The sequence below is a fragment of the Stegodyphus dumicola genome, chromosome 12 (assembly GCF_044657685.1).
Source record: "Stegodyphus dumicola isolate Sdum_Otavi_A_Nest chromosome 12, ASM4465768v1".
NCBI classification, from domain to species: Eukaryota; Metazoa; Arthropoda; class Arachnida; order Araneae; family Eresidae; genus Stegodyphus; species Stegodyphus dumicola.
Genome location: NC_140779.1, coordinates 72,568,315 through 72,593,060, shown reverse-complemented (window position 1 = coordinate 72,593,060; position 24,746 = coordinate 72,568,315). Strand labels below are relative to the sequence as shown.

General features: G+C 34.1%; 2 protein-coding genes across 2 annotated transcripts in view; one reads left to right on the top strand and one right to left on the bottom strand.

The window, feature by feature from the left end:
• The window catches only part of LOC118189587 (E3 SUMO-protein ligase NSE2-like), a 50,661-nt gene extending 28,634 nt beyond the window's left edge, over positions 1 to 22,027 (bottom strand). Inside the window, exon 1 of the mRNA XM_035360216.2 lies at positions 21,744 to 22,027. Within this exon, the coding sequence (XP_035216107.1) occupies positions 21,744 to 21,882 (139 nt within the window). The 5' untranslated portion in view covers positions 21,883 to 22,027. The remainder of the gene's footprint in view (positions 1 to 21,743) is intronic.
• A 127-nt stretch (positions 22,028 to 22,154) lies between these two features.
• LOC118189581 (dynein axonemal intermediate chain 7-like) overlaps positions 22,155 to 24,746 on the top strand; it is a 94,553-nt gene continuing 91,961 nt past the window's right edge. Inside the window, exons 1-2 of the mRNA XM_085806567.1 lie at positions 22,155 to 22,496; positions 22,904 to 22,970. Of these exons, the coding sequence (XP_085662693.1) occupies positions 22,491 to 22,496; positions 22,904 to 22,970 (73 nt within the window). The 5' untranslated portion in view covers positions 22,155 to 22,490. The remainder of the gene's footprint in view (positions 22,497 to 22,903; positions 22,971 to 24,746) is intronic.

Below are 24,746 nucleotides of genomic sequence, written 5' to 3'. Positions count from 1 at the left end.
AGAGACAATAATTTGCATGCGCCACATTAGCACATGTACCACATTTGCAATGCTCTAGGCCTTCCCTTTATGGAAACCTTCAAATCTTTCCCTTAATATTTAAAATATGTACAATCTTTTATAATTTTTATCAATTTTAGATTTTAAAATATAAGACTGGAAATATAAATAAAATTTGGCACTTTCTGATTATTTGCAGCTCCACTGAAAAGTCATGAATTCTTGCCCACTTTAAAAAGCAGCATTTAATTGGTAATCGTGACAGATTTTCAGGCCTTTCTTGTTTGAAAATGCATAGGTTTGTACTACAACACCTAAATGACTGAAAACATAAAAACAAAACATACAGAAAGATGAAATGTACTTTTTGTTAAAAGATCTTTAAAAAAAAAGGTAAATAATTTGGTTATTTCACAAAATACTTCATATCATTGGTATCAGTGATAACTGTTACACTGAAAAGAATTACAGTAGGGGGTCTTTGGTTTTGCAAATTGGACCATGGCAACTGTTACAAAATACACAAATATTAACGCTTACATATTAGACCAGCGGTGTCCAAAAGGTGGCTCATGAGCATCTAGTGATCCGCAGTCCTCTCTTTAGGCACTCAGCTATAAACACAGTATCACCATGAGACAAAAATTTGACTCTAATCCTAATGTAAAAAACATTCAATTTCCAATGTTTCAACTGAATGGCGAATTATGATCAGAATGCCTACTTTAATACAAGCCCTGTTCGCTGCTGGCATCACTGCATGTCTACTACTGCCGAGACATTCATCTGGCTTTGCGACTGACTTTCAGTAGCAGTACCAAAGGGATCAAATATTGAATGTCATCATAAAAACTATTCATTAGGATTTCAGTGGTAAAGACTGACTCAGGTCTGCTTTAAGTGGACATACATTTTTGGTGCTAAAATTGCTGCTACACAAAGCCAAAATAAAAAGTCAAAGAATTGCATAAACTTGGTATCCATGTACCGCCAAAAAATTGCCAATTTTCACCAGGGTACCTGTAAATATATTTTTACCAAAACAACATAGTGCTGGCATGCCGTTTATTAGAATATGCCAAATTTTAAGAAGTTTGAGAGAATATTAATTATCAAATATCTCATTAATAACAAGTTAATGACTTCATGCAGCACAGACTTATTGAGATATTTGATAATTTAACAGTTACATTTTCTTATATTAGTAATTAATTTATTAGTGTGTACTTTTCTTTATATTCTAATCTGAAATAAAATTAGTCTGAACCTACACTACAGTTAGATTTTATAAATAGATTTTGTTAATTTCTTTTAAGATTAAAATTAATTTTTCTTATTATTTGGACGCAAAAAATCATCTACTAAAATCACATATTTTCATGAAATTTGCATTTTGCAAACATAAAACACCTGGTGCCCGCGAAGCATGAACCTTTAGAGAAACCCAGTTGGACACTATTGTATTAAAGCAGGGTTGTCAAACTCATAGGTACACTTGGGCCAAACAAACAAGGTTTAACTTTAGGCGAGCCGCAAAAAAAAAAAAAAAAAAAAAAAAAAAAAAAAAAAAAAAAAATATTCATAGAAACGTAGATTTATTTCGAATAATACAATAATAAATATATATATATATTTATATAGAAAAGAACAAGAAAAATTTAATGTTTACGTCCTGATACTTGACATCTCTTCTCTGCTATTATCTTTCCTATTTCGGGAGAAATTTTGTTTGCAGTGATAACTTTCAACGCTGACCCAAGGTGAGCATCATTAATATGGTTTCTAATAGGAGACTTATTACCTTTCATGACTGAAAATAACTGCTCGCACCGATAAGTGCTACCAAACATGGAAATAATTTCATATGCGAATTTTCGAGTATTTTCAAACCTGGCTGGTAAATATTTGTAAAATTCAGGCACGCCCACTTCAATGAATTTTGCTTTCAAATTTGAGTTGTATTGAATCTCGATCACTTCCATTTGCATGTGGCTGGGTACTGAGTCAATACTTATTGAGAAAATCGAAGAAAACAAAAAAAATTTGTCTTTGAGGGAACTAAAATCATTAAACCTCGCTTCAAATTCAGTTGTTAAATTCGCAATTTTTTCTGCATATTTTTGATACGAACAAGTATCACCTAAACTTGATTTATTCATGCTGCACGTCGGGAAGTGCGTCAAATCTTAATTTTTAAGTTGTTTTTCCCAAAGAACTAGTTGACATTTGAAAGCTTTAATTATGTCAAACATGTTCATAATGATATGATCTTTTCCTTGTAACGATAAATTTAAATCGGTTAAGTGTTTGGTTATATCAACCAAGAAAGATAAATCTTGTATCCATATTGGATCGTAAGACAAATTTACGTCTTGATTTTTCGTTTTTAAAAACTGACATATTTCTTCTTTCAAATCCCAGAATTGTTTGAGAATCTTGGAGCAAGATAACCAACGTACCTCGGTATAGTAGGACAAACCCGAATATTCACTATCTAACTCACTTAAGAAAGCAGTGAATTGATGCTGATTTAAACCTCGAGATCATATAAAATTTATAACTTTTTTTATATACTGGGTGATCAAAAAGCCAGTATAAAATTGAAAACTTAATAAACCACGGAATAATGTAGATAGAGAGGTAAAAATTGACACACATACTTAAAATGACATGGGGTTTTATTAGAACCAAAAAAAAAGTTAAAAAAATGTTACGATTTTTATGCAGGATGGCGCTCCACCCCATATTGCTAGACGCGTGAAATATCTCTTGCGTGTGTCGTTTGGTGATGATCGTGTGCTCAGCCGCCACTTTCGTCATGCTTGGCCTCCCAGGTCCCCAGACCTCAGTCCGTGCAATTATTGGCTTTGAGGTTACCTGAAGTCGCAAGTGTATCGTGATCGACCGACATCTCTAGGGATGCTGAAAGACAACATCCTACACCAATGCCTCACGATAACTCCGGACATGCTTTACAGTGCTGTTCACAACATTATTCCTCGACTACAGCTATTGTTGAGGAATGATGGTGAACATATTGAGCATTTCCTGTAAAGAACATCATCTTAGCTTTGTCTTAATTTATTATGATAATTATTGCTTTTCTGATCAGATTATTGCTTTTCTAATAAAACCCCATGTCATTCTAAGTATGTGTGTCAATTTTTACCTCTCTATCTACATTATTCTGTGATTTATTAAGTTTTCAAATTTATACTGACTTTTTGATCACCCGGTATGACAAAACATTCTCCATATTTATTACTTTCGTGCATACAACTTCTTGATGTATAATACAATGCATATGATGAATGTTTGAACCGTGAATACGAAGCCGTTGTTTTTCCCGGTCATTGATGGAGTGCCATCTAAAGCTACAGAATTTAATTTTGCCAAAGGATGATTGTACTTCTGCAGAAGTCCAAAAACACAAGTAAATATATCTTCTCCTGTGGTAGTACCAGGCATCGGTATTAGTTCCAGTAATTCCTCAAAAATGTTAAAATTCTTGTCACAAGAACGAAGAAACACTGCTAATTGAGCTTTGCTACTAATGTCTGTGCTCTTGTCACAGGCAATGGAGAAACTTTCGAAACTAGATAATTTTGCTTTGATCTGATCACTTAAATTCACGGCTAATTCAGTAACAGTATTTCGAGACAATGAAATTGATTGAAAAGCCTTCACATTTCCGGGACAAACAATTTCTCCAGCTTTCATTAGGCATTCCTTGATGAAATCACCATCAGTAAAAGGCTTCGAATGTTTAGCTATCAACTCGGACAAGACGTAGCTTGCATGTACCGCCGCTTCACTTTCTTGCAATACTTTACTAAACATGGACTGTTGCTTTTTCACTCCTAACTTGAACTCTTTCAACTTTTCTTCTCTCATTAATCCTTCGTAATTGTTATATTTCGATTTGTGTTGTTCGTAATGACGTTTAATATTACATAACTTTGGTACATTAATAGTATTATTACATATCAAGCAGATTATTTTATCTTTTATTTCACAGCAAACATATTCTAATTCCCATTTTACTTGGAATATTCTATGTTCGTCGGCGATTTTTCGTTTAATTTTACTACCACTTGGTTTTGATATAGACATACTGAATACAAAGGGCTCGAATAAACACGGTTAACGTTAAAAGTTAACAAAAATTTATTCTTTCCACAAGAGATAAATCAAAATGCTGAAATATTTCTTCAAAAATATTCTAACAATATCACAAAATGTCAAACGTTTAGCAAAAATCAATTCAAAACAGAGAAACTAATTCTATCTCGCAGCAAAATCGCTACAAATCAATCACAGCATTAAGTAAACAAACAGTTCGCTAGAACTACAGCTACTACTGAGATGAGTTGTTTGTTCTCGGCTTTTATAAGCTTTATAATTAATTTCTCGAATATACTGGAAACATCTATAAATATCTGGATTTTTGTGGATGGCAACAGCAATTACGAGATATTCATTTATTAGGTATTAAATGCACGCGCTGTTCTATTTTTAACCTTCCAACGCAGCTGTCTTTTCAAAAGTCGTCTGCGTTGCTAAGGCAACATGAAGCAAATCTAATTACAATTCTAAATAAATAAATAACTATGAAATCCGTAACAATATGAATTAAAGCAAAGTGCATGCACATGCAAGCACCAATATATCGTACAAAACTATGATTGGAAAACTGAGACCATGAGTTCGGTCACATTCGGCTATCGGGGGATGCGTACAAGTTCTGAGTGCACGTGTCCCCAAAAGCCAAAGGTAGCTGAACGCAAGCTACTCACACGCATTTGTAATTTATGTAGTGTGTGTGTCAGCTCGCTGTGAGTAATCTAACAACACTGAATAAATTATCGTTAATTACTTAGCAGTAAACATTTCATATTTTTCTTCATCGATATGTTATTTTATTATTATATATTATTATTTGCCGATATATTGGCCAGGCCGCGAGTTTGACATCCTTGTATTAGAGAATCACCTTACTAGATGTCATCAGATTTTCAGAAAAATCCAACATTTGGAAACCACATGCATAACAATGCTTCAGTTCTAACAACCAAAGTTGCCAATTTTGTATATGTTCTTTTTGCTGTATTCTAAAAATTTTTCTAGACAAATTTTGATATTTTTGTCTGACAGTTTTAAAGTAAGCACTAGTAGTATTTGCTGTAAAATAACTACAGAGAACTACTTTAAATAAGTTATTTCTGTAAAATTTCCACCAGAAAAGAAAAAAAATCTGCTTATAAGTAAATTTATTTATTGATTTTCGGAATAAATACATACTTAAAATGCACAAATACGTACCATATTTCCTCGCATGTTTTTCTTTTTAGCTTTTCAAAAAATGTTTAAAAAATGTTTTAAATATTCATATAATTTTGAATTTCTGCTATTGTATAGTTTTTCCTTCTAATGGCTAATTTACTGGTAAATTGTATTCCTTTGATTATTTTTATTTTTATTCAGTGCATTCAATTTGTATTTCATCACTAAGCTATCTGAATATGGCAGGTGTTGTCACACTTAAGAAACTTTCCAAATAGTTTATGCATGGCACCCCTGGGGCTTTACAAGATAACAGAGTCGGGCACATCATCTGTCTCTATTACCATCAGATACTGGCAATGGAATGTTAATATTTATTCCTATATAAAAATGTAGATTTCTTTTAAAGACATAATACTGTGATAGTTGCCAGTAGTTTATTGATGATTAAGTTTCATTTGTTATATTCTTAAGGATATATGGTATATAGCGAATATCTTTTCATGATAAGTAATAATTTTTTTCTTTCGGAAAAAACTGCCAGACTGGGCTAAGATGACTGCAAATTATACATACATTTGATTGCAGTGATATCTAGGATTCTAAAGAATGCAAATAGTTCAGGATGAAATCTGACATAGAATATTAGTTTACAGAAAGAAGGCACTTCTACAGTTTACAGAAAGAACATTGTTGTCATGAAAGGATTTATGTTGTTTACATTAATGTTTAAGCAAATAATGGAACTCGCAGGGCTTAAATTCTAAAATTAGATATGCCAGAGCCCTATGGAAGACCATCAGCAAAGAGGAACAAGAGTAATTAAATAAATAAAATGACTATTAAATTCATTAATAATTTTAAAATTAAATAGTTAATTATTATAAAATTAATTAATAGCTATTTAATTAATGTTTATAAATTGTTATTTAATCAATAATTATTATAATATTTAAATAATTAAAATTAAATTAAATGTAAAGAGATAAATTAAAATTTAATAAGTGATTTTTAATATAATTTTATTGCTAAAAATAAAATTTTCGAGATAAATTTTCTATTGAAATTGTTATTCAATTACATAAAAGAAGTTCTGCAACCTTCTTATTTAGGGCTCAGGTGCACTCTAGCTAGAATTATGATTTATTACAAAAACTCAGAAGCATTGGAGCCGGGATCCGGCGCAATTTGAGCTCTGATTGTGTGTGTGTGTGTGGGGGGGGGGAGTTCTTTTATCATCACCAAAATTAAATATACTTAAAATATAGCTGATGAAAATTCAGATAATGGTAAAAAGAGGGCGAAACTGAATGAGGGCGTGAGGGTATGAGTGGATGGAAACAAAAAATCAGGGGAATCTTTGTGAGAGAGAACGTTCTCTTTGCTGATATAATTATAGCCATCAAGCGGATGTGTGTCAAGGGTAAAATGGGTTCTGAATCTGACTCCTAAGGATGAATGCAAAGTTGCTGGTTATGCTTTTCGCCCCCCCCCCCCCCCGCATTTGGTTACATTAGTGGATACTCTGGGAAGACGATGTATAGGACGTACTTGAGCAGTTTATCTCAGTATTTCACTCTTACTGTACTCGCTGTCACTTAGCACACATTTAAGAACACAAACTTTCCTTCCTGCGAGGATAACTAACTGCAGCCATCATAAACAATACACTAAATACGATGGCATGGCGAGAAATGTACACGTTCCTAAACAAACTTCCCCAAATTTATTACCCTTCTTAAAGAGAAAGGTTACCGCATGTGAGTGAGGGGACTTTACTTGAACGTCTCATGTTCTCATGAGCTTGTATTTCTAGGGAAATAGAGTATTGCAAGATCTGCTTATTGTTAAAATAAAATGTTAGGAATTATATATTTTTTTCCCTTGAAATTGTGGCTCAGTTTTATTAAAAAGAAGTACCGGAGCTCATCTTATTTAGGGCTCCGGTGCGTTCCGGCTAGAATTGTAATTTATCTTAAAAATTGAGAATTACCGGAACTGTGCTCCGGCACAATTTAAGCACTGGGCACTCATTACTGGAACTCATAATATCCAGATGAGATTTTTTCTGGAGAACATCATTCATTTCCAGAACAGCATATATTTTTTTAATCGCATGATGTTTATTAGTACCAATATTTTCCAAATAAGCACATAAATACTTAGTTTTCTATATTATACAATATCACTAACTAATTTTCTCCCAGCTCAAATTCCAATTTTCATTGATTATGTAGCTATAAAAGTATAATATTGGCTTATGCCCAATTGGAACAATCTTCACAAAAGCTATATTTTACCATGTGCTTGGCATCTTTGTTCTCAAATCATTGGAGGGGAACAGTTTTGGGTAATAAAAGAATAGAAAAATGTATAAGTTAACAACAGCAATAATAAATGCCATCAAAGTATTTAAAAGTTTTAACTCACCAGCAATAAGTAATTTAATTATGAAAGTTTGAATTCAATGACATTGTTCCAATTTCATTTCAATTCAATAAATATTGCTTTTTAAAGTAGTAATTATTAATAAGTATCCAGATTAACTTGCTTGAAAACAAAAATATATTGTTAATAGTATTTCTCTGTTAATTTTAACGCGGATTACTCCTTTTTTTAGGTATTTTTTTAACTGCTGTCCAAATAATTCTGAATTAACTGCCCCTGGATTTAGTTTAGTTAATCAGGAATTAACAGGACTTTCATCTCATGAGCACAGACAACCTCTGTATAATATTTTATATTTAGAAATTAGTTCTAAAATATTAAAGGGGACCCTTTGATTTAGCGTCCAGTATTGACACTGCTATCAGTTTCATGGTAACTCAGAATCAACTCTGTTTCCCGATTTTATGGCAAACAGATATTTTTTGGTTATGTGCCAATGTTTAATCTGACTGAAACTTCTTAGTTTAGTGATTGAGGGCTACGTGATTTGTAGTACATATATCACATACTGCAAATCACATATTTTGAATTTTGATTATATTTTGAATTACAGAATTTTATTTGTCATTAATTAACCTTTGGTTTTCATTAGCTGGTTGATTCTTATTAATCATTATCCCATCACTTGCATAAAGAAGTACTCCTGGCAAGATAAGTACTCATCCTCCCCATAATTTAGAGTGAAAGGGTAAAAAAGCTATTACTGATTGGTGTATGAATGAAGTTTTAAATAATTCTTGGTATGAATGTCTCATTTGTTCAAAAGATCTGCATCTGGTTGAGCATATGGATCGATCTGATGGTTATGAATACGTCTGTCACGAGAAAGGTGCAAGTGCTCATCATTAAGGTTAAAGGGAAAGGTACATGGTTTGAAGAAAGCTAGATGATTATATTTGATATTTTAATTTTAACTTATTTGTGGGCATATGAAGGTGGAATGAATCTGTTGTTGAATGAAGTGAATGTCTGTTGGAATAAAATTGTGGTTGGCTTGAAGAATTCTTGTAGAGAAGTGTATATGGATGTATGTGTAAAACACAGTGAAATGATTGGTGGTCCTGGTATGGTTGCAGACACTGATAAGAGCATGTTTGCAATAAGAAATATAATAGGATGAATGTGTTAAAAAATTTAAATTATTCGTGGGTTAAATAAATAAATGACATAGTCCTTATGGGTTAAATAAATGACATAGTCCAGGTTGAACAATCAAATACAGGGTGTCCGTAAAAGAATGTCCGAGTTTCAAATTGTAATAGTATCAGCTGTAATCGTTCGACAGTTGTGGTTGAAGGTGACGAATAAAGAATAACTCCAACAGTTTCAGATAAGCGCGTGCACTTGTACCTCTACATCGTTTTCACAGTTGCAGCTACATCTATTCAAAATGGTGACTTCTGAGCATAAAGCGTTTTGTGTTCTACAATTTGCTAAGAGTGATTCTGTAATTGCCATTCAACGTGCGTTCCGATTAAAGTTTAAATGTAATCCCCCATGTGACAGAAATATCCGCCGATGGTATCGACAATTCGAAATGAACGGATGTCTTTGTAAAGGCAAAAGTCCGGGAAGACCCAAAGTTTCTGTAGAGAATGTGGAATGTGTCGAAGAATCTTTCCGTCGTAGTCCGCAGAAATCTGTTCGGAAAGCAAGTCATGAACTACAGTTGCCAAAGACGACAGTCTGGATGATTAAAAAAAATTTTTTTCACTTGCGTCCATACCGATTACAGTTGGTACAGCAATTAAAGCCAAATGATTGTGCAGTACGATTTTGTTTTGCATGTGAAGTTCTTCAACGACACAATGACTTTCTGCATCATGTGGTGTTCAGTGATGAGTCGACGTTTCATACAAGTGGGAAGGTAAATAATTATAATGCTCGTACATGGGGTTCAGAAAATCCTCATCAACTTGTACAACACGAAAGAGATTCTCCAAAAATAAACGCTTTCTGTGCTTTTCACGACGACAAGTGTACGGACCATTTTTTTTTGCTCAAACTACATTAACAGGGGTTTCTTATCTGGATATGCTACAACAATGGCTCTTTCCTCAATGAGTAGAAAGTGAATCTGCAAACTTTATTTGGCAACAAGATGGAGCCCCTCCTCATTGGAGACTCTTTGTGCGAGATTGGTTAAACATCAAAATCCCTGACCGTTGGATTGGGCGTCACGGTCCAGACGAAAGAGTTCTGTTACCTGTTCACCTGACATCACGCCTTGTGATTTCTTCCTTTGGGGCTTGGTAAAAGATCGGGTCTACGTTCCACCCCTACCCCACGATTTACCAATACCCATAATGAAAGGTAGAATTGCACAGGCTGTTGCTTCCATTACTCTGGACTTGCTGCAGACAGTATGGGAAGAATTGCATTTTCGTTTGGATGTGTGCCGTATCACTAAAGGCGCACACACTGAGCACTTATAGGAAAAACTAGGTTAGTTTTCCTTCAATTTCATGTATGATTTGTTATATTTAGTATAAAATACTTATATTTAGTAATATACCATTAAAACTCGGACATTCTTTTATGGACAGCCAGTATATTGGGAATATTTTGGTTACAAGGAAACGAGCAACCACAGTAATGCACACCAGATAAGAACAACACGATAACACTACTGTTGCTAACTAACATTAAGTAAATATTGTGATTGGCACGTATATCTTATTTTTTTTAACACACCCTCTTGCCAATTACACTACGTGCAAAATATTTACATACTTTTATAAAAATTAATCACACTGTGGTTGTACACATTTACAGAAAAACAATGTAGCTGCTATTACATGCTTAAACACTATTGACCTCTACTTATAAATTGTATCATTAAATGAACACATATTAAGTTATATTAGGAAACACAATGTTTACATAGAAACAATTAAGAAAATTAGTATCCGGGCTTCTTTCTGGAGTTTTAAGTCAAGTTTCTACACAGTTACAACCATAATGGTTTATGTTCAATCACAAACTTCGAAGGAGATCATTTTTACATGCAAGTCCTGGCATAGTTCATGTCACGTAAAAGTGTTTTCGAGATCTGCTTAGTTAGGAGATCAGCAAGATTGTCGTTAGATGGCACATGATCATATACAATCACATTTTCTTTCACTAGGTCTCTAAGAAAATGAAATTTAATATCGATGTGCTTACTTCTTTCAGAAGAAACATGGTTCTTGGCTAGGAATATTGCTCCCTGGTTGTCGACTAGCACTTTTTGAGGTGAAGCAAATTCACTACAGATTTCTTTCCTTGATCAAATTAAAAAATTTGATCAAGGAAAGAAATCTGTCTTTTTTAATCCATAAGACTTTCTTGGCAGTGTGACACATTGCCACATACTCTGCTTCTGTCGACAATAAAGCTGTTGTGGGTTGCTTCTTGCTCGACCATGAAATTGGAGCACCTGCAGGTAGCATTATATAACCACTGTAAGATTTACGGTCAGTTCTGTCACCTCCCGAGTCAGCATCTAAGTACACTTGAAGTGGCTCATTTGTCTTCTGGAATCTCAACTTTCTGAGTCGTGTTCCCTTTAGGTTTTTTAGAATGTACTTCACACCTCTCCAGTGTTCTTAAGTGTATTTTTCATTAAATTGACTCAAGTAGGTGGAAGAATAAGCCATGTCTGGGAGAGTACCACAAGTCTGATAAAGGAGACTTCCAATAGCTTGTCTGTAAAAGATTTCCTTACTGTTTTCTTTGATTTCCTCCCAGCGTTGTTCAACCTTTTCCTGATGCTTTCCTTGAATTCATTTATCTCTGGCATGTTTCCAACTATCAGGAGGTCATCAACATAAATTCCAATTATGATGTTCTTTTTATGACAAAAGTAAATACAATGGTCTGCACTTGATCTTTTCAATCCATACTGGATCAGGAAGTCGTTCAAGTAAGTATTCCATGCACGTCCTGATTGTTGGAGACCATAAATGCTTTTCTTCAGGTGGCAGACAAAGTGTTCTTTCCCTTTCTCAATGCAGCCTTCTGGCTGTGCCATATATATGTCCTCTTTTAGAATTCCATTAAGGTATGCAGCTGTCACATCCATTTGGTGAACCTCTAGCTTTTTCTCTGCAGCTACAGCAAGCAGTAACCTTATAGATTTAAGTTTGATGACTGGTGAAAAGGTGTCTTGAAAGTCCACTCCGGATATTTGCAGATAGCCTTTTGCCACCAATCCGGCTTTGAACTTTGCTCGATTCCCAATCTCGTCTTTTTTCTTATGAAACAACCATATGGATGGTATTACCTTGGATACCTGGTGGTTTAGTAATTAGTTCCCATGTTTGAGCTTGAGTGAGCTGAATTTTTTCCTCCATGGCTTTTAACCACATGTCAGCTTTGGGTGATTTCAGGATATTTTTTAGAGTTACTGGGTCCTTTTCTTCAGATTGTTGTATCTCTTGGGCATCGTACAGATAAAAATCTTCAAAATGTTTAGGAATTCTTTACCTCTCTCACTCCCATGGGTAGGATTTCTGGCTGCTGCTTCGACTTCAGGGTCTCGGTTGTTAGCAATTTCTTGTATCTGTGTAACTGATTGGCCTTCATCTTTGTAATCTGGAGTATTTTTAAGCTGTAGGTCTGGACATCTTTCAGAATTTCGGTCAATCGGATCTGTATTTAGGCGTTGGGTTTCATCCAAGCCATTTATATCAGGAGTTATGTGATCTAGAGATGAGTCACGAGCTTCTGCTTCAAGTAGGTCCAAGGGATATACTGATTCAAAGTCTTCAATTTTAAGGGTAGCTTCTTCTGCAGGATTGTCACACTTGCTTAGTTTTAAGGGGAAAACATTTTCTTCAAAAATGACATCTCTGCTGACAAAAAAAATGTTTCTTCTTTAGGTCATACAATTTGTAGCCCTTAACTCCTTTAGGACAGCCCACAGAAACACATTCTTTAGCTTTAGGATCAAGCTTGCTTCCTCTTGAGTGTGAGCAAACATGACTCCATGCTCTGCATCTGAAAACTCTGAGGTGGTCTGTTTCGCTTCCAGACCCTGACCATCTTTCCTCTGGAATATTGCCATCAATTGCCATAGATGGGCACTTGTTGTGGAGATAGGCTGCAGTGGCCATTGCTTCAGCCCAAAACCTGTGATCTGCTCCGGACTCTATAAGTAAGCATCTTGTTGTGTTTATCAATGTTGGGTTCAGTCTTTCTGCCAGACCATTTTGTTGGGGTGTGTCAGGTACAGTTAGTTGTCTTTGGATCCCATGTGCAGCGAGGTACTTGTCAAACTTTTCACTTATATATTCCCCACCATTGTCATTTCTCAGGAATTTTATTTTTCTGTTTTGGAGATTTTCTACCATGCAACAGTACTCCTCAAATTTTTCTAGTACAGTCAAAAGTCGTTAATTCGGACACCCATAATCTGGACCTCAAAGCTAAAATCTTTCTGCGCATGCGCCGTGATGATGCATGCGCATAGGCGTTTTACGCATGCACGCAAGACATTTACGACTGCGCAAGCGCAGAATACGTTTCCGCGTGCGCGTTTAATGTATAACGGACGGCATAAGCTAAAATTACCTAATTATCTATTTCAGTTAATGTTGATGATTGCGTTGTTCCTTAATCTTCGAATTGGATCCAGCTTATTATTTTTTGCAGACCGTAAAAGCAATTTTATAAAAGTAAGCTTGAACTTTCGATTATGTCAAATAGAATTTCCGATGCTGGAGCTCCCAAAGGATCTAGAAAACGAAAGTATGTTTCGATGTTCATCAAACAAAAAACGAATTGCTACAAAAAATGGATAAAGGCATATCCTTTGTTTATCTAACCGTTCCGAAATCTGTTTATCAATTTCACGCTGCTCTGTGCCGGGGGGGGACGTCGCATCGAGCAATGAACTGCAAGTTGATCTGTCAGCACTATCGTTATCTTCAGGGCAGATGTTTTTATTTTATTCAGCTGATAATTCCTTACTAAATGTAGTATTTAATCTCGGATATACTCCATCTCTGATATGATTTAAATCAAATTCCTCGTCATTATAAATATCATGAATACAAATCAAATAGTTTTCTGGTTGCAATTTTCTAATTTCGGCTATGCGTAAGGTATGCTTTACGCATGCGCGCGTTGAAAGAAATGTTTAATAAAGTAAACAAATAAATATTAAGCTTCTTTTTTTGTAAATTTTGATACCCTTTAGATCATAATTGCTCATTATTTTATAAATTACGGTTTCATATTTTTAATTTTATAATTTCTGCATGCCATCTTACCAGATTTAAACTGATGATCTATAATCTGGAAAAATTGATAATCCGGAATCGCCGAAGTCCCGACGAGTCTGGATTAAAGACTTTTGACTGTACTTCCCTTTTGGCTTTCATAGAGAATGCATGGTATAGTGAAAAAATTCATCCGTGAAAGTCACAAGGTAATCTGAGCCTCCACAGGAAGGGGGAGAAATCAACACCATCTGAATGTATAACTTCTAGGATGTCTTTAGCTTTTGCACTAGCGGCCTTTGGAAATTTTTTCCTGGATACAGACTTGGCAAAGTGCATTTACTAATAATGTTGATTTCAGGTTTCTGCCGATGGGGATAATATTTTTTCTTGTACAAGAGTATGGTTGACTAAGTCTACGATGCAACTAGTCAGCACTTTCAGTTTTCGTAATGTAGGCAGTTGTCATCTTTTCTTCGATTATGTACAGTCTTCTTTTTTTCTCACCAGATAAAGAATATCTACATTCTTACCAATCCTTTGGCCTTTCCTTCAGAAAATTCTATTTTTAAGCCTCATTCTTCAATTCTACTAATGGATAACAGATTTCTTCCTAGTTCTGGAACATATAGGACACTTTCAATAGTGACGTTTTTTTCTCCACCTTCTTCTTCAACAGAAAATGAAATATTTCCAATTCCAGTGACCTTTATTCTTTCTGAATTAGCAACTTCGGCTAATCTTTGGAATATGGTAACAGGTAGTTTGGCGACATTTTGGTAAGGCGATAAAGGTTACTAGCTAGGACTTTAGCAATAATCTGAGAAGTACACAGTTCGAATCACATATTATTTTGTCTCAGAGAAATGAGAGATTGTGAGACATGTAATGTGACATTTTCTGGAAAATTCTAATCGGGATTTTAGCTAATAAGGACTTAGAAACAATTTCACTGCTAAAGTGCAGAATCGCCCCCTTATTTGTTTGGCACTTTTTACAAGAGTAAGAAGAATTGGATTTTTGTCAATTTTCTTTGACTTTTTAAGTGAAAATAGGTCGATGTGTACATGGATAAAGTCAAGAGTGTGCGCAATGCCACTTTTGTGCAATTCTGGGATATTTTTTTGAGTGAAAATAGGTCGACGTGTACATGGATACCGTGTATATGAAAAACGTGGCAAGCAGTAGGCAATTCTACACTTTCTCCCAATTTCGCACCTAATCTTCGTCATGATTAAGCACTTTTGTTCTATAAAAGTTCTAGCATAAGCATAATTCGGTTAGCAGATTGTTGGAAAAAATGTAGAGTAAAAAAAAAAAAAAAACCCATGCTTTTACTTTGTGAAAACAAAATGGCGTCCAAAAAATAAAAAATAAAAAAAAAAATAGCAGGTTGCTGTAGCAGGGTTGGTCACCAAAAAATCACCAAGTTACCATAATTCGAAGATTCACCGCAACTTCAACTTCAGATGTGTACTTCTTAAGGTCTAAGAATTTTCTTTTATCAGAGGTGATGTGTTCTGTAGCTCCACTGTCTAAAATCCACAGATTACTTTTCCTTGGTTTGCCAGAATTGCAATGTTTTATTTTGAGATCAACTGCAGTTTTGGCACTGTTTTGTTTCTGATATTTGGTCTCTTCACAATTTTTAGAGATGTGCCCCCATTGGCCACAACTGAAGCATTTAGTATTTCTTCCTCTGTTAGTTTCTTCTTCATTTGGCCTTTTATCTGCATACTTCTTCACGGGTTTTCCAAATGTAGGCTTCTTCTGGTTGGTGGCAAAACTTTTAATGTGAAGAGCTTGTTCTTCATGATACACTCTGGCTGAACTCTCATTTCTAACTATACATTTCTCTTCTACAAGCAGCCTTCGTTTCACATTCGTAGTTGTCAGATTTGCTTCATCTTTTTCCAAACTTAGGATGAGCGATTCATAACTTCTAGGCAGTCCCAATAGCATCACTAGGGCCACTTCTCTATCTGTGAATGCATATCCACCATTAGCTAATTTTCTATGTAAGTCCATTAATCTTGCTAGACATGATTGGACAAACTCATTTGGCTTCATATTTAGGTTAAAGAATTCTTTCATAAGTTGCAGTACGTGAAGCAAACCAAATTTTGTATGCATTTCTTTTAAACAGTTCCAGGCATCTCTGGCTCTAACACAATCTCCAATATCATCTAGAAATGTATCTTCAACTATGAGGAATAATAGGGTAAGAGCTTCATCATTCTTTCTCCTCTTCGCTTCATTCATTTCAATTCCATATCCGAGTTCCACTGCTTCCCAACATCTCTTCTGCACCAGCACGGCATGCCAATGGATACACTATATGTGATAATTGTTGCCGTTCAGTTTCGGCATTTTATAATCTTCTGATGTCATTCTTCAAGTAAATATATCGAGCTAAATTCACCAGAAAAATTTTTTATTTACTTCGTCAAAGGATGGTTATCCAGCTCACTTCAGATTCACAACGTGGTTAGGCTTCGTCACGGTTAGGCTTAGGTGCGACCTTCAACCCTGGATCATTATGACATTTCTTTTTGAGCTTCGTGCTGATAACACGTTAAAATTTAAATTATTCGTGGGTTAAATAAATGACATAGTCCATGTTGAAGAATCAAATATATTGGGAATATTTTGGTTACATGGAAATAAGCAACCACAGTAATGCACACTAGATAAGGACAACACGACAACACTACTGTTACCAACTAACATTAAGTAAATATTGTGATTGACATGCATACCTTAATTTTTTTTTTTTTTTTTAACAGAATGGAAAGTGGGTGTTTGGTGAAACTTAAAGACGGAGTAAACAGTGTTTCTTGAGGTTGTGGAAGATGATGCAAAAAAAGCCTTGTTGGATATAATTTTTCAAAAACTATTACTGAAACCATGATTTAGAAGCTGGAAAGCATATGATAGCCTCTGTAATCAAGTCTTCAGCATTTAGCGGTGAATCACTCCCTGACTTGCAAAGACTACTACCAGTAAAATTATTCACAAAGCTTTGGAATGCAACACCACAATGACCTTGACAGAGTATGCGAAGGAGGATATAATTTCAGAGAAGAGGGGGAGGAATTGGGAAGGGGGTTGTTTCTGAAATGGTGAAAGTAATGACTGCACGGTATTTGCTGGTGTTTCTGTTTGACTAAAACATATCTTTTTTTATTCTGTGTCTTCTGTTTTTGTTTACTGTTTCTAGTAGGTGACAGGAATAAAGAAAAATATAATGGATGTTTAAGAAAAAACAAGAACAAAATCGTGGCATTCAGAAGAAATATATGCTTTTTAGGTATACTGATTTCACAAGGTATAACACTGAAACCTGATGTTACACTTTACTAGTTTAAAAATAAATTGATCCAAACTCCATTTTGGAGACCTTTTTTTATTATACAAACATTTTTCTCATACTTTATACTTTTACTCTAAATATTAAAATTCGCACTTTCATTTTTTCTTTTATTCTTTATTTTGTGAGAGTAAACAATTTTTAGAAAGTAAAACTTGCACTTATATTCCCCCTAATACATCGCATAACTACGTGCACCTGTGCGAAAAATGGTGGCACTGGGGAGTGAATCTTGTATGTTTTCCACGGCAGTTACGGGTATGTGGTGCAAGATTAAGTGGGAGTTTCACAAGTGAGCTCTTTGACAATTTAAGGATGACTTTTTCAACTCTGTGGGATTTATGTGGCATTGTTAGTACCGGGATCAGAAACAGAAGGGATCCATTCCAGGATTATATCAATTGCATGCGTGGCAATCATTCGGCACTGACGATGAGAAGATGAGACATAGTCAAGAACAAATGAGGTGAGAACTTCTGTTCTTTTGTGTTTTTGCAACATGTGTTTTCCGCATTGTTTTGCGTAACAAACATCTTGGAAATATAACTTCTTAGTGTAAACAAAACTGCCAAAAATATTGTTGCATTTTTCTTTTCTGACACCAGTTGTTACTTCCTTCACATTCGTACGGGGTTCGTGTAGATTTGGAGTGAATAACGACGACACTTGATGAAGTATCGAAACACACTTTATTAGTCGGTATTAATCAGGACAACTCCAAAATCTCGTTCATAGTCGTTGAATTGTTATAAACACGCTGACACGTTCAGCGACACAGCTGTCACACTGTCAAGCAATAACGGTGAAGAAAGCTTCACTGCAAAGCACTACAGCACTTTCGACTCTGCTAGGTCGTTCTCGGAACTCCGCGTACTCTCGAGACTCTCGACGCTACAACTCGCAATGCACTTGACGACATACAGAGCACAGCTCCCGACTCTTCGGTTCAGTCATTCCCGGAGCTCAACATGCTCTCTCGACAATGCACTAACCGTGATATACGAAGAGACTCTTTCAATGCACTCAACGACCCACTCAGCACTCGCTGCCCGGCTGTCAACTTGATCGACTCCACACGGACTGACTCGCTAGATGAGACACCAACTATCTCGCACTTGACGAGGCACTCTCTACTCACTGACTGCGGACCAGCAGGGTTTATATAGCTTTCGGCTTGTGTTCGAGAACATTCTGGACTAAAACAGTAAGAATTCGTTCCAGAAGGTTTTCCATCCGTCCATGGCATATCGCCAATTTTGTCGCCAAATGAACGATTTCTTGCCAAATGTGACAACCCTGCCTTCCCTTGCTATTTTATGGCAACCCTAAACCTGCTTTGCGGGGGAAAGCTATCTCACCACGCTTGTGCATTTTGTAACACTGCCCCCTCCCAAGGACTGCATGTCCCGGTCAGTACAACCCTTGGTCAGAAGCCAAATTCGATACAAACAAAACAAAATAAAACAAATATTGGTACTTTTCCCTTTTGCCGGCGCAAACGATAAAGTCGCCAATAATAGTACAATTGATGCCAAACAGAATATCTTTGCTACTAACCTTTTACGCTTCATTTTCAAAACAAGTCGCAGCCATTTATCAGATTGATTGTTTCTTTCAATACTGGCATACAATTACATAGAATTTTTACCTAGATAGCTAAATTTTATGCCCTAAGACCATTTGCGGTAATAAAGTTAATTAGGATGCAATCACGCCCGAAGGCGAAAATATAGAAAAGGCAAAATCAAGGGTTAAATTCAACAATTCTAATGAGAATGCACCAGCGAAGTAAAGCAAGGTGGTTTTACATAATTTCTGAGTAAGCTATTCGTACGAGTTGAAATAATTCTTGCATTTAAACTTGTATTTTATATTAAGATTTAACTTGAAATTAATGTAGATAATTACTGAGAGAATTAGTTTTTTGTAGTGTAGTTTACGTGAGATGAGATCACTTGGGGTCACGTGATACAAACCGGCGAATCGGGATGTTGAACCATGAAAGCATAGTAAATTTTAAATTAATGTGTTTTTACAAATTTATTGTCTTTATTTACTAGCTTTTTACAAAATTTAAACCATATTAAAATGTTTATGCCTTCAAAATAAAAAATTCTTAGAACTAACATTTCTTAACATTTTTTATGTGTATACTGCATGCTGTCGCCAACAAAGTCTGCTTGGCGAATTTGCGCCGGCGAAACGGAAAAGTACCCAAATATATACAGGTTATATATACAAATTAAACACATAACAATTTTAAATTATACAAATTAAAGTGTATTTATACAAATTTGTGGGCCACAGACTAAAGACGAAGGAACTTCTAAATAGGGTAAGTTTATATTTGCTTTTTGCAGTGCTTAAATGTATAACATGTTTTTCCTTTTTTATGTTATTTTATTGTTTGGTTTAAAATGTAGTTTATTGGAGATTATATATTTTTTGTTTGCCTGTATGTTAGAATTGGGTGCTCCTTTGACTTTTTAAGTGAAAATATATCGATGTGTACGTGGACAAAGTGAAGGGGGTGCGCAATGCAAGTTTGTGCAATTCTTGGTTTTTTTTAAGTGAAAATAGGTCAATGTGTATATGGATAAAGTCAAGGGCATGTAGGTCTATGTGTACATGGATACCGAGTTTGTGCAATTTTGTCTTTGTGTAGTGGCAATTTTTATGCCAAAAATCGCCGTTATGCAAGCCAAAATAATAAGAATTGCACAAACTTGGTATCCATGTACCGCCAAAAATCGCCAAGGGGTGCACTAAAATATACTTCCACCGAAATCGTACATGACACAATTATAGCTACTGTAGAAAAGCTATCAATAATCATTATCAAAATAGAGCTCTAGTGTAGAATTGGGTGTCCCTTCGATTGGCGACAAATTTTGTTGATGAAACCCCATTTCTGGTTACCGTGATTTATCTTCCTGATTTTTTAAGTGAATATATGTTGAAGGACAAAGGGTGCTACTTTGGTTGCACGGATTTTGGCATTTTTTTTTTGCGTGTGATACGATTTATGGTAAACTCATTGCTGAACAAGTTATTTATGGTAACCGATACTTTGTTCTCCTTTTATTTAAAGAATAATGCATTTTATTATGCACAAATTCCGTGTTTTAAATATTATTTATGGCTTCTAAATGTTAAAAATCAATTTAATTTTGCATTTTTATTTGAAATAAAAATTTTTTTGCTTATGATATTTTATATAATTTTATGTTGTGGATGATGTAATCAATGACGTCACCTTACTTTAAAACGAGGCCTAGACTTTAAAAGTAATTGGTTTTAATATCTATAAATTTAATCTAATGTTTTAAACATTATTTATGGCTGTTAAATATTAAAATACAATTTAATTTTGCATTTAAAAAATATTTCATTATGTATGATTATTTAAATAATTTTCATTCTATGCGTGATGAAATCAGCTCCCTGATTGGTTACTGAATATTTGTGCATTACTGCACCATTTTAAAATTTTATTATTCATCTCTTTGAATTCCTTAGATTTCAAAGCGAATGGATATAACCATTTCGAAGATTAATGTTGTTATTGGTAATTACCAAGAATTATTGGTATCAGAATCAAAAAATTGTCCTTTGAGACCTTATTTTGGCCAACCTGGCTTTCCTAATCAAAGATTTATTTATAAATTGTTACAAAGGTCAGAGGAACTTTATTTTAAATTTTTGGAGGAAACCTCGCTAATTGCTTCTTCAATGAAGTGCGAAAGATGTGGATCACAGATGAAGATCGTTAAAAGAGCCAATTCTGAGGATGGCCGTATATGGTATTGTGGTCACGGTGGTAGAAATAACCGCTGCAATGGTAAAAAAAGTATTAGAATTAGAAATTCCTCCTTTTTTACCGGCAAATGTTTTTCATTGATATCTAAATTATCATTCTGATTTTTTCTGTAGTACTCATCAAAGTGACCAATACTACAGGTCATACCGCTGCTTATTTGCGGTTCAGAAGAGAACTTAGGATGACGGATGACGTTAATCACGATTTAAGAGCACTCAAAACAGTCTATAATCTTCCTCTTTTATTTGTTCTCACGAATGTCTTTAGATTTCCGGGATTGTAAATCTATAGAAACAGCATTTAAATCACAAACGAAGTCATTATTTGCATAAGATGATCTAGGAAGAAGATCTGCTATAACATTGAATAAAATGCCCTCTAATAGGGGAATAGAGAGTATATCTCTAGGTATTCTTCTAGAGGGAAATAGAAAACTCACTAACATTTAAATATTATTTTGAAGCTTTCTAATAGGAAAGGGAACTGTGGCGAATTGGGAGGTTAAATGATAAACACTTAAATATCGATGCTTAATAATCCTGAGATCAACAAACTTTATTAAGTCTGACAATATCAAAATGTTGAATAATTTATTTTGGATAGAAGTAAATTTTCTTACCAGCACCATATTCTATAAGGTCAGATTTCAATGAATTACAGTGTGACAGCGCGTCTCCAACATTTGAAGACAAAGTATTTAACTCTTCACTTTCTGAATAAAGAGACACGGTACTTATTTCAGCAGCAGAAGAATTCATTGCAAATTAAAATATTCTGGTTCTAGTTCCTCATCAGCATAACCTGCTTACAATTTAGCATTAATAGCATGACAATTTACTAACTAATCCACGGAATCTAAACAACGAACACGATAAATTCAATTTCGACCAAAACACAAATTACTTGTTGCCAAACGAAAACTAAGAAAATCAAACATATTATAAATGCAAAGCAAATCAAAACAAAACAAAAACTGTACGTTGTACATAGATCAAAGCAATAGCCATACTTAATTTAAGTTTTACGTCAGCGTGTTATGAAGAAATATTTATTTGTATTGCTTTAAACATTTAATTTACGTATGTATATTAAATTTAAATATTCAACAGAATATACAATTAGCAATATGGCAACGATAGTTCTCGTATTGCGTTTCCTTGGCAACTTGCAAGCTCAGTATTTGTTTTCCCAAAGCTGTCAGCACTCAAAAGGTAAAATGATGGTAACGGTTTAACTCCAGATTTCGGTTCAGCAATTTTGTCATGATGCGGTGCTTGAAAATTTAGATAAAGGAATAACACATCGGAATTCGTTTTAAGAAGTCTGAAAATTAATTTTTGAACGATGCAATAACATTTCGTTTATCATGCCTGTATGATTTTTAATTATAATTGTGTTTAATTATTCTTTGTTACATGTTCAATTCTTAATATATTTTCTCCGAAGAAATAACATTTTCCCTTTTCGATTAACAGCTGATCTTAATTGCGTTTCTTGTATGGGAGGTATTGTTATTTAACAGGTGCTTTTATGCTCCATAAAAGCATTTTGATTCTCTTAACATATTGATGATTCTGCAATAAATTACAAAATATAGATTTTGTGTATTTCGCAGTAAACTTTGAAATATGAGTTTCACTGATGGCGATGCCATATAATTTGCTAATATGATTTTAGCTTCTAAATTAATTATGAGTATCATTTTTTAACATTCATTAAAATATCCTATTTTATAATTTTCTAATTAACGAAAACATTTTTCTCCTTTTTGTTTTTTAGCCAAGAAAGAAATCCATTTTCAGACGACTCAAATCTGTTATAAAAAAAGAAAAAGAAATTATTGATGGTAATATAAAGATCTTCTAAATAATCATCTGAATTTTAAATATATTGTAATTACGATAAATAATTAATGATTTAACAGAAATAACATTATTAATTTATTATTTTTCATAATTACAATATAATTATAATAAATTGTGTAATTATGATAAATAATAAATTAATAATGTAACTGTTGTTAAATAAAAACATATTTTCATTATGCCATTTGGTTTCACATGCATTCATTGATATTCAATAGACATTTGTAATGTTATTTCTGTTCACAGCTTAAGTATTCATTTTAACTTGTGAATCTCATTTTCTGTTTCCTAGTTTGTAAACTATTGCTTACTAAAGTATTTCTTACCAGTTTATATAATATTGCTTACCCCTAATACCTTTATATCTTATACTGAAAAATTATTAAGCTGTACTTGCTAAAGTTTTTCATTATATATAGGTGGGGTGCCTCGAATAGATGCTTAGTTTTTTTTTCTGTAAAATCTTCCAAAAGACAAAATTACATGTTTTGTATCTACAATAGATTCTATGGAAACAGTAGCCATCAGGCATGCTTAATAGACGCTCAGCAACAAAGAGACATGAAACTGGAACCTTTCATGTTTGATGGCAATGAGTACTTATAAACTGTGACTCAGAATTTGAAAAAGGATATGAGAAATAGTAACAGTGGATGAAATTCATAGTTGTGAGGAACAACTACGATAGACTTTCAAACTTGAAAATCAAGTATAAAAAACCCTTTTTCCATGTTCATATAAGATATGCTTCACTATTTTTGTTCATACTGAGCAGTTTCATCAAATACTAGGACTTCCTAATTTTTTACTGGTGATTTGCAACATACACTTCTTGAATATCACCTTGCATTATAGGTTTCTTAAAGTATCTGATAATTGAGAAAGCAATGTTTGTTTGGTACTCTTCTGTTATCGGAACGGGTTTCAGAGATGTATGTATGTATGCATGCGTGTATGTATGTATGTGCGTATAAGAGCTTGTGTATATACACACATACATACGCACATATGCATGTATGTGAGCATACATGAGTACATACATACCGTTCTGAATCAGGTCCCGATAACAGAATAGTACCGTTTATTTTCTAAAGAGATTGCTTATGTTACTTGTTACAATGTTTAACTATTACTCATTTAAGAAAAAATAAATAATGTAAATATAACTGATATAGAATCGAATAAAGGCATTTTATCTGAGCCTTTTTCTGAGCATTCTTGGGATTTTTCCTCCCCCCTTTTTTTGACAATAAATTTGCGTTTTAAAATCCTTTCCTTACTAATGATGGTACTTTGAGTTGTCAAAGATTCAGTAATGAAAGATCTAGGCCCTACGGTAAAGAAAGGAAGAAAAGATATTATTTATTAACATCTCATTATCATTTATATCCATCAGGTGTTGCATTTAGAATTTCTATATCAGTCTGGCCTGTAGTCAGACGTCAAGATTAATCTTGTGTTTTGGCTTATGTAAAAGAATTGAAGTAAGAAGTATGCTAGGCTGCTAAGGCTAATATATTTCTTCCATACAATTATTCATGTTGTCTTAAAGCTGTTGTTTCAAAATTAAACTTGCATTTTTCTCTAATCACTGCATAAAATAAACCAAATGGAATTGTTATCTGTCTCATTTATTTACAATGCGAAAGTCATTTTTGGATCTCATTTGTTGACCTAAAAAGGTACTAATTAGATCTTCCTAAGTAATGTAAAGAGCATTCCTATAACATGATATACTTCGAATTAATAAAAGTTAT